The sequence below is a fragment of the Eptesicus fuscus genome, chromosome 13 (genome assembly GCF_027574615.1).
Source record: "Eptesicus fuscus isolate TK198812 chromosome 13, DD_ASM_mEF_20220401, whole genome shotgun sequence".
Lineage (NCBI taxonomy): Eukaryota > Metazoa > Chordata > Mammalia > Chiroptera > Vespertilionidae > Eptesicus > Eptesicus fuscus.
Genome location: NC_072485.1, coordinates 78,443,594 through 78,454,037, shown reverse-complemented (window position 1 = coordinate 78,454,037; position 10,444 = coordinate 78,443,594). Strand labels below are relative to the sequence as shown.

General features: G+C 59.3%; 1 protein-coding gene across 2 annotated transcripts; it reads left to right on the top strand.

Moving 5' to 3' along the window:
- The first annotated feature begins 359 nt into the window (after positions 1 to 359).
- Positions 360 to 10,164, top strand: RHOD (ras homolog family member D). 2 transcript variants are annotated; one of them, XM_008147030.3, is made up of 5 exons: positions 413 to 611; positions 5,839 to 5,926; positions 6,723 to 6,832; positions 8,869 to 9,003; positions 9,531 to 10,164. In XM_008147030.3, exons 1-5 carry the CDS (start codon positions 480 to 482, stop codon positions 9,696 to 9,698), a joined length of 633 nt encoding a protein of 210 aa, XP_008145252.2. In that variant the 5' UTR covers positions 413 to 479; the 3' UTR covers positions 9,699 to 10,164. The 2 variants fall into 2 exon arrangements, with proteins under 2 accessions (XP_054580844.1, XP_008145252.2); XM_054724869.1 differs by lacking the exon at positions 5,839 to 5,926 and having other exon boundaries at positions 360 to 611.
- The last annotated feature ends 280 nt before the right edge of the window (positions 10,165 to 10,444 follow it).

Below are 10,444 nucleotides of genomic sequence, written 5' to 3'. Positions count from 1 at the left end.
GAGCTAGTAGGCAAACATGGCTGACCCCCACCTCCCTCTTCTTTCCCTGTCCACACCCCTGCACACACTGTCACTGTCCAGCTGCTTGTCTCTCCCCACCCCTATCAGACCAGAATTCCCCCCTGAGGACATAGAGACTGAGTCTGGGTGCCCCGCTCCGGTGGTCCCAGCGGGCGCACACAGTAGGTGCTCAGGAAAGTTTCCATTAGTGGCTGAATGGGATGGGAGGGAAAGGGCTCCCCCCCTTCCGCCACTCGAGCCCCGACGCCACGCCTCTCCGCCCAGCGCTGCGCCCGGATCCCGGCTGGGGCCTCTCACCTGGACTCCCCGCCGGCCGCTGCCCGCCCCTGCCCGCCCCCTGCCCCGCATGCACTTCCTCCTGCCGCCCCGCCCCTTCCACATTCCAGCCCCGCCGGGCCGGCCCCGCGCCCGGCCTTCGCGCAGCCTGGGCGGACGCCCGGCCCCTCGGCCGCCCCGCGATGAAGGCGGCCCAGGCCGCGGGCGAGGAGGCGCCGCAGGGCGCGCGGTCGGTCAAGGTGGTCCTCGTGGGCGACGGCGGCTGCGGGAAGACGTCGCTGCTGATGGTCTTCGCCGATGGGGACTTCCCCGAGGTGAGTGCCAGCGCCCTGGCCACGGTCACGCACGGGCTCCCGTGTGTCCCGTCTGTGCGGGAGCTGCCGAGGATGTGTGCCCACGCTGGCCTCCGGCGGGGTCTCCCAGCAGAGTGTGGGGTTAAACGCGGTTCTCACTCTGCCTTCGGGAGGGTGGGCCTCTATGATATCATCTGGGAGAATGGCATCTACCTGGGAGGGTGTCCCCGGGCAACCGGGAGGGTGGCACTTGGTGGCACTGCCTGGCTAAGCGGAACTGACCTCTGGAGCCAGGCTGCCTGGGTTCGAATGATGACTTTGCCATTCACAGTTGTGTGCCCTTGGGCAAGTCCCTTACCCTCTCTGTGCCTCTGTACTTAACGGCATAATAGGAATAACAATGGTGCCCACCGCCCAGGGTCACTGTGAAGAGTGAGTCCATACAGATCACCTGCTCAGCTCCAAATCTGCAACAGGAAGGACTCACTAAATACGGCCAATGTCTTTCTTGGGAAACATCATACTTTCTCCCCGTTTTGCCCCTGCAGTGAACACCCCCCCCCCCCCCCCAGGCTCTGCCCTGGAGGGTAAGAGCACACCAGAGTCAAGTCGGACAGCTGGTTGGCACCTTCGCACTCCTCTGGCCCTCAGTAACTTGCTTAGCCTCTCTGAGCCTCAGTTTCCTCATACAACTTCATGGGGTGGAAGGAGCCAGGGTGGTGGAGAGGTGGAGTTCAAGGAAGGCTGAGAGATGACCCCCACTGGGTACCTGGCATGTCCCTGGTGCTCAGGCGTGTTGACCGTCACTCCTTCAGCAGCATGCTCACTGACGGTCCAGGCAGACTTGCTGGGCACCAGGGCAAAAGGCCTGTGTCCCCAGCCAAGGCGGACCCACCCACCATGCCGCCTCTCCTGGGGGTCATGGGTTTGCTTTGGCGTCTCTTCTCCCTCCTGCCTCTCCCAGGACCCTGCAAACCCCTGGGTTGCGCAGGCGCTGGGAAATGGATGGGGGAGGCAGAAGAGACCAAGCCTAGTAACCGTGTCAGACCTTTCTTTCCGTTGTGGCAGCATCGAGCTGACGCGTGTGGTTTACAGAGCTGATGTCACCTCCTTTGGCCAGTCACTTTTTTTTATTTTTTTTTTTTTATTTTTTTTTTTTAAATATATTTTATTGATTTTTTACAGAGAGAAAGGGAGAGGGATAGAGAGTTAGAAACATCGATGAGAGAGAGACATCGACCAGCTGCCCCCCGCACATCCCCCACCGGGGACGCGCCCGCAACCAATGCACATGCCCCTGACCGGAATCAAACCCGGGACCCCCCAGTCCGCAGACCGACGCTCTATCCACTGAGCCAAACCGGTTTCGGCAGTCACCTTTTTTTAAAGTTGTGAGGAATGTGTTTCCAGGCCCCCGGGAGAACCCAGCAATTGTAGCACAGCGGGGAGAGCCCCACAGAGGGGCCAGGCCTGCGGGTCCCAGGAGAGGGGCTGGGAGGGTGGGGCCTCACCACGGTGTCCTGGGCTCTGAGACCAGTGTCCTTGATGGTGAGACCCATCCCGATGTCAGAGAGGTTACAATATGGAACAGCATCTCACAGCTGATGAAATGGGTGTATTGAAGGACACACTGGAGCTGGCCCAGGGGGGCATGTTTGTCAACTGGGGGATGAACCTGCCCTTGTCTAGGCTCTTCCCTATTTAGGGACCCTGAGTTCACAGGAACCCTTCTGCCTCCAGACACACGAGAGGCCTCTTCATTTAAAAGGAACACAAGGTCCCTAGCCGGTTTGGCTCAGTGGATAGAGTGTCAGCCTGCAGACTGAAGGGTCGTGGGTTCCACTCTGGTCAGGCTCGATCCCCAGTTCCGGTTGGGGCGCATGCAGGAGGCAGCCAATCTCTGTGTCTTTCTCACATGGATGTTTCTGTCTCTCCTCCTTCCTTCTACTCTCTCTAAAAGTCAATGGGAAAATATCCTCAGGTGAGAGTGAACAAAAATAAAACTAATAAAAGAAACACAAGATCTAAGAGTTGGAAAGGCCTTCATTTTACAGGTGGGGAAACTGAGGCCAGGGAGACAGAGTCTTCCCTTGGAGCACAGAGCCCGGCAGTGGCAGTGCTGGCCTACCACCCAAGTCTCCCACCCCTGACCAGGACACTCTCCGCAGCCCCCAGTGTCTGCCTGCCGGACCCAGCCTTCTGCTCCTGACCCTGGATGCCTCCTCCTGGCAGTCCTCCAAGCCCAGAGAGCCTGGACTAGGAGACTTGGGGCCCCATCTCCCAGGCCTCTTGCCTGCAGCAAAGAGCAGAGAGCAGGCTGGGATTCGGAGGGGCTTCAGCGACCTTTGGCTGTGCCCCAACCTGGGGTTCAGGGGAGGGAGGGGCAGAGTAAGTGAGCTCCTGAGGCAGGGGTTTCCTGGCTGACATTTATGGCAGCAACCATTCCCACAGGGGAGCCCACAGCACAGCCAGCTGAGTCTTCCTCCACACAGGGACTGCCATCGGTGTGCTGTGCAGGGAAGCCCCGACTCATATCTCTCTCTCTCTCTCTCTCTCTCTCTCTCTCTCTCTCTCTCTCTCTCAAATATATTTGTATTGATTTGAGAAAGTAAGGGAGAGGGGGAGAGAGAGAGATAGAAACATCAATAATGAGAGAATCATTGATTAGCTACCTCCTGCATGTCCCCTGGTGGGGATTGAGCCCACAATCCAGGCATGTGCCCCAACCCGGAATCGAACCGTGACCTTCTGGTTTATAGGTCGACATTCAATCACTGAGTCACGCTGGCCAGGCCTGACTCTCCTCTCTTGAGCTGTGTCCCCATTCTGTAATGATCCGTCTCCCTGACTGTGGGCCCCATGAGGGCAGACCCAAGCCTGAGTCATCTCTGCCCTGGCCTAGCCCAGGCTGGGCCCTGCCTTCCTGACTGAGGACAGCTCAACAGATAAGATTAGGTGCTATTGACGTTATGGGCAGAGTGACCCTGCCTGGGGGTTCAAAGAACACGAGAGAAGATGGAGACAGAGTCTCCAGGATAACATTCCAGAATAGGGGAAGGCTGGTGACAATTGCTAGTCAGAGAGGAGCAACCCAGCCCCACATCATAGAACTGGACTTTCCCTGCTCACTCCTGACACCAGGCCTAGAGCGGGTGACCTCAGGGGAGGCAGGTGATGGGAACAAACCTGCCTCTATCTTCAGCCAGCTGTCCATTATGTTGCTTTGGGCAAGTCACTTCCCCTCTCTGGGCCTCAGTGTCTCATCAGGAAAATGGGGATACTACTGACTTTCCAAGGCTGCAGGGGTCAGAGATGGTGCGGGTAAACGGACATCCACAGGAAATCCCGAGAGAATGTGGGTGACATGCAATCTCCACAGGCATTTGCAAAGTGCTGACAGGTGTCTGCCTGCACAGGACCCCTCTACTGGTGAGTGGGTGGCCAGGCTCGGAGCTCACCAGGCATCATGCCCTCCGGTTACAGGCTGGTGGGGACAGGGGCTCGAGCTGGAGGGATTGACAGTGGCTGGTGTGGACACTGTCCCTGGAAACCCGCTTTCTGGGTGGCGGACATGTATGTTGGACCACACCTGTTAGCCAGTCTTCCCCGTCACACTGTGAGGTGACACTCCTCTCTTTTGACCAGTGAGGACACTGGCCCAAGGTCACACAGCTGGCGAGGGCCAGAGCCAGTCCTAAGCAGTGCTCCTAGCCACCATATCACACTGTCCCCCGCCAGGCCAAGGGCCCCAGGAGAGGGGCCCTGGACAGGCAGAGAGGCATGGGGAGGTGCGTTGGAGGCTTTTCCGTTCCTGTTAGCAGAGGGGGTGAGAGGTGACTAGAGTCCAGAGTGGGTTGAGCCCCTACCCCAGGGCCATCCTCGATGTCTCCATCTGCCCCAGCTGCCGGCTCTGAACTTGCCTTTCTCCTCACCCTCCCACTGTAGCTTCCCAAGTGCCCTGGAGGACTGCACTTACCCAGACCCACCTAGAGGGGGCTGCCCCTCCCAGAGGCCAGGGCCTGACTCAGAGGGCCAGTCCCAGGCAGGCCCCACCCAGCATGGGGAGTGGGGGGTGGACAGGGTCTCCCTGGCTGTCTTCCCTGAGCAGCCCTGAGCAAGTGAGCAAGGCCTGGGACCCCAGCTACAGCAGCCAGCGTGCCCCTCCGGGCAGAGGGCTTGTGTGGCGGAGTTTTGAAAACCTTGATTCCTGCATTTGTGTACAAAACCTGTCCTATTTCTTTTTAAAAAATATATATTTGTATTGATTTCAGAGAGGGAGAGAGAGATAGAAACATCAATGATGAGAGAGAATCATTGATTGGCTGCTTCCTGCATGCCCCCTACTGGGGATCAAGCCTGCAACCCGGGCATGTGCCCTTGGCTGGAACTGAACCCAGAACCCTTCAGTCAGCAGGCCAACGCGCTATCCACTGAGCCAAACCGTCAAGGGCCAAAACCTGTCTTATTTCCACTCACCCTCCCTTTTGGAGAGGGAGTAAGCTCCAGGCCCGGGCAAAGGGGATCCGGGCCCGGGTGACCTTCTCTCGAGCCCAGACACGGCCAATAAGAAGGGCAGAAACCAGGGCCCGTGGGAGGGGATCCTGGAGGAGGTGGCATTGGGCAGGGAACTTGGTTGGATTGTGAGAGGTTGAAAGGCAAAGGACAACATGTTCTGCAGACAGGCACTAGTCTTGTTCATTTCGGGCACCGAGTCTTGTTCGTTTCTTGTTCCCGGTGTCCAGAACTGGACCTGGAGAAGGTGTCATGACCGAATGTATGAATGAATGAGCGGACGAACAAATGTGGGTTAATGTCATTCCGGGAGGAGGGGACAGCATGAAGGAAGACTCAGAAGTGGTCCTGTCCCCTGTCCAGGGGGACAAAGATAGAAATCACCGTGGCCGGCATGTGCCGAGTGTTCATTCTGTGCCGGGCCCTGTGCTAAGGGCTCTGTGTGGAGGATCTCACTGAAGACTTGCAGCAACACGCTGTGCTGGGTACCCTAATGTCCCCACTTTACATCCGAGGAGGGAAGACCGGGGGGCTGGTGTCTTGCCGGGCACACTGCTGGGAAGTGGTGGCCCTAGGCCTCAACCCCACCAGACCGCTTCCAGAAACTACCACCCTACCCTCTGCCGACTCCCAGTGAGGGCAGTGCTGCAGGCATTCCGGGCTCTGGGTTGGCACTGGGGCTGCTCCCCTTCAGAAGTTGTCCCTCACAACCTCCCCGTGTCCCCTTCTTCCTCAGAGCTACACACCCACGGTGTTTGAGCGGCTCAACGTTAAAATGAAAATGCAGGGCAAACCTGTGACACTCCAAATCTGGGACACAGCAGGTGGGTGTGCAGGGCCCAGGGAGGGGCAGGGTGGAAGGAGGGGCCCCAGAAGCTGGGAGCCGAGCCCCACTCCCTTCCTTCTGCGCCGGGGAGGTCAACCACTCTCCAAGAGACAGGTGTGGGCCAGGATTAGGGCCCCCAGGAACTGAACCCTCCTTGCATCTGTGCCTGTGTCCACGGCCTCCCCAACCCCAGGGCAGCTGGCCATGTCCTAGAGACAAGGGAGAGTCCAGAGCTCTTTGCTCTCAAGGGGTGGACTGTTCCTGGCCTCAGCATCCCACCGTGGCTTAGCTTCTGTAAGATCTGCCTGACCTTGACCTCTGCTCTCCAGCCTCCTGACCTTGCCCACACAAGGGGTCAGAGTCATCTTTACATCAGAGCTCAAAGCTAACCTCAGTCCCAGCAGCCCCTTTACCTTGGATAGGCAAAGATACCTTTCTGGGGGATCGCCTGCCTTTCTCCTCACCCCATGCCCCAAGCCCTGGGCAAAAAGTCCCTCCAGGCTGGGTCTCTGCCTTGCCCCAACCTTCCAAAACAGGGATATCCCTGCATGGTCTCACCCAGGCCAGGGCTGGCACATCCTGCAGGCAGGCCAGGGGAACACTGCCCCAAGGGGCACATTCATGTGGAATGGCAATCCTAAGTGCCAAATTTGTGTTGGACACTGAGAAACAGAACTAGACACAGACACACACGCACGCACGCACGCACGCTCTCGTGGGACCCAGGGCTTGGTGTTGGGAGGTGCTGGCAGTGGGCAGGAAGTCCGGAGGGAGTGACCACCCCTGTTCCACAGGACAAGTCGATTATGACCGCCTGCGGCCCCTCTTCTACCCTGACGCCAGTGTCCTGCTCCTCTGCTTCGATGTCACCAGCCCCCACAGCTTTGAGAACATCTTTACCCGGGTAGGTACTTGCGGGGGGGGAGTGGGAGGCAGAGCCCCCAAAGCCAGGCCACACTGCTCCACCCCCACTCTTTTTTTCCCACTACACCCCCTCTGGACCCAGCAGACTGTCAGCGCTCAGCAGGCCCTGGATGACATCAGGGCCAGTGCCTTTGGCATATATACGGGGAAGCCAGGCCCCAAGGTGGGCAGCAACTTGCCAGGGGTTCCGCAGGGATCTGGTGGGAGGGTCTGGCCTCTGACTCCCGGTCCAGTGCTCCTCGCCTGCTCTCCGCTGCAGACGCAGAACACTGTGACCCTGCCTGAGAATGCCGGGTGGCCCAGGGCCCCTGAATTTCCCTTGCCTGGGCCTGACCAAGGTCACATGAACAGTCAGCTTCCAGCAGCTCTCAGCCCCCCATCTGCATGGCTGTTGCCTCTCAGCAGTCTCCCAGGATGCCCCCCAGTTATGTCAGGGGTTCCAGAAGCCGCACACAGGTGTCAGGGCCTCCATGTGAATGGCGTGCTCAGGTTTCTTCGGAGCACAGCCAGTGACAGCATTCGTGATTATAACAACGATGGTGGCAGCATTAGAACCTCCCACGTGCCAGGCGCTGTTCCAGACACACATATATGTACTCATCTGACCCCCTTACAACCTTAGGGAGCAGATACTATTATTATCCCCACATTGGGTCACTTGCTCCAAGAAACACATCTATTGAAGTGGTAACGCAGGGATTTGAACCCAAGCGTTCTGCTCCATGCAGTCATTCAGAAGCAATGACTGAGCGCATCCATGTGCCAGGCACTGTTCTAGGCACTGGGGACCAGATGAGATGGTGGTGGCTGGGATGGTGCTAGCAGAGGGGGTAGTGAGAGGTGGGTGTATATTCAATCTCTTTGAAAGGCAGAACCATCAGGATTTGCAGGTGGCTTGGACATGGGTGGGAGAAAGATACTTTGACCAGAGTAACTGGAAGGGGGACTTGCCATTTCCCAAGATGAGAAGGAGCAAGCTGGGAGTGGGGAGGTGGGAGGCGGGGCCTGGTGGACATCCCAGTGGAGGTGGCAGGTAGGCAGGTGGAAGTCTGAGTCTGCAGTTCCCAGGAGCGGGCTGGACTGGGCTGGGCTGGACAGAGCCATGGACTGAGGGTGGTCACCTGGAGAGCAAGAGCAGCTAGAGGAAAGGTACACCCACAGCTTTGAGAAGGGGGTGCTGGTAAGACCCGAGAAGAACCAAGAGAGTGGGTTTCTGGGGCGAAGTGCAGACCAGGTCTTGGAGGAAGGTGCGATGATTCCCAGTGTCAGGGTTCAGGGAGGGTGAGGGCTGAGGACTCACTTTGGGTTTAGCAGGGTGGAGTCACGGAGGAGACCCTTTCTGGGGGCAGTTTTGTGGGGGGCTGGGATGTGGGGAGTCTGCCCAGGACCCCACACGGGCCCCAGGTGGCTCCAGGAGCTAGTCGTTTGATGCCCCTTTTCCCTGCACGGGCCCCCAGAGCAGGCATGCCCTCCTGGGCCGTGGATTCCAGGCCTCGGGGCTGTAGTCCAGCCTGAGTCACCGGGAGCCTCACATTCCAAAGAGCAGCTGACTCAGGACGACAGCGCTCCCTCCCACCAGCCAACAGCCGCGGCAATCATGTCATAAGCTGCTTTATCTTCAAAGGAGCACTTATCTGCTTACATAGTTCACCCAGTGGAGGAGGGAGTCATGGGAGCCCTTACCTGGTAGAGAGGCAGGGTTCTAGCGGGAATGGCCCAAACCTGCCACTTCCAGTTGTGTGACCAAGGCCCAGTTATATAGCCTCTTTGGGCCTCAGTTCCCACGTGTGCATCATGGGATTGATGATAGGTGCTGCTTCCTAGGGGCCTGGGGGGTTAGTGAGTCCACAGGTGTAACGTCTTAGAGCCTGGCACAGAGTCGGTCTCCCTGGACGTTGGCTGTGCTGCTGATGGGTGATCGAGCTGCCTGGGGAGCAGGAGGACAGCCATTCCCCCTCTGCGGAGACGGAAGTACTCCCAACGGCTAACACACCCCCCCCCCCCCTCCCCCCGCAGTGGTACCCAGAGGTGAATCACTTCTGCAAGGAGGTGCCCATCATCCTCGTGGGCTGCAAGACTGATCTGCGCAAGGACAGGTCACTGGTGAAGAAGCTCTGGAAGGATAAGTTGGAGCCCGTGACCTACCACAGGGTAGGAAGCCCAGCCCGGGGGCGGGGGTGCCGGGAGAGGGAGCCTCGGGGCACGCTGACCAGCACAGCCTCTCTGCAGCGCCAGGTGTCCAGCACTCGGGGTGTGGGGCCAGGGAGGTATCAGAGACCGCTGGTGCTTGGAAGTGGTACCTAGAATACTCTGGAAGGTTCCAGCTGTGGAAGGGAGAACAGTGGGGTGCACATCAGATAGTTCTACCCACCCACATCCCCGGTGGGGGACCTGAGGCCCAGAAAAGACCCCCAGCTCTTCAGTCTGCCGGCCCCTCTCTGCTCCGCACCCGGGAAGTTAGCCGGTACTTGGAGAGGCAGAGACCTAGCCCAGGACGGGGGCAGGAGAGCCTCGGAAGCCATAAGAGCGCTTGTCCAGCCCGGGGGCAGGAGCCGTGGGGACCCTAGAAAAACTCACCTTCTGCTTGTGTCCCGGAGACTCCAGGGAGAGCCCAGAGGGCTGTGAGGAGCGGGGAGGTGCCCGGCAGCCCCACCTCACGGCCATCACCCTCCCGGCAGGGCCAGGAGATGGCGAGGTCCGTGGGCGCAGTGGCCTACCTGGAGTGCTCGGCGCGGCTCCAGGAAAACGTCCACGCCGTCTTCCAAGAGGCCCTCGAGGTGGCTCTCAGCAGCCGCAGTCGAAACTACTGGCGGCGGATTACCCGGAGCTTCTGCGTGCTGACCTGACAGCGTGGGCCCTCCCTGCCCAGACCGCCCGGCAGCGCAGGACGGAACTGGGTGCTGACCTGTTTCCCAGTTGGCTAGGCTGGACCCAGTTCCCGGGCTGTGACCGAACTGCCCTTCAAACCGATGGTCAGCACGGAGGCCAGGCCCCTCGTGCTGGGGCTGAGATCCCCGAACTGAAGTGAAATCCCTCTGAGACCCGAGGAAGGGGGTTCCCTGGGCCCCCCTGCCCTGGGGAGGGCTAGTCCTGGAGTCCCCACGCTCCCAGCCCCGGACCGCACATCCAGGAGTGGCCATTCAGCCTGGGCCACCTCGCGGCTGTTCCTGGGGCTGCACCCTCAGCTCCTTCCGGCAGGACCTGGTGGTCCCAGGGCCACTCCCACCCCCACCTGGGCCAGACTCACACCTGGGCCCTTACTCCTGCCCTTCCCAGTGGTAACTGTAACCACTAAAACGACATCGCCTGTCAGCTGTGGCACGCCTCTTGTTTCAAAACGCCTTTACACACATGTTACAGGGTGGATGAGAGCCCGCCCCGTGTAGGCGCTGGAGTGGAACTGCCTGGACCCAGGCCCCGCCCTGGAACCCGCCCTGAGCTTCTTCCTTCACTTTCTTTGAGAGCTCTGTCACCATTTGTCACGGTCCTGTCTGTCTCCCAGCGGGGTGGCCGGCTTCCCTAGAGCTGGCTTAGTTGGATTGTCCTGTGCCTTGCATACGGGAGCACAGTCACAGTCCTGCCCAGAGATGGA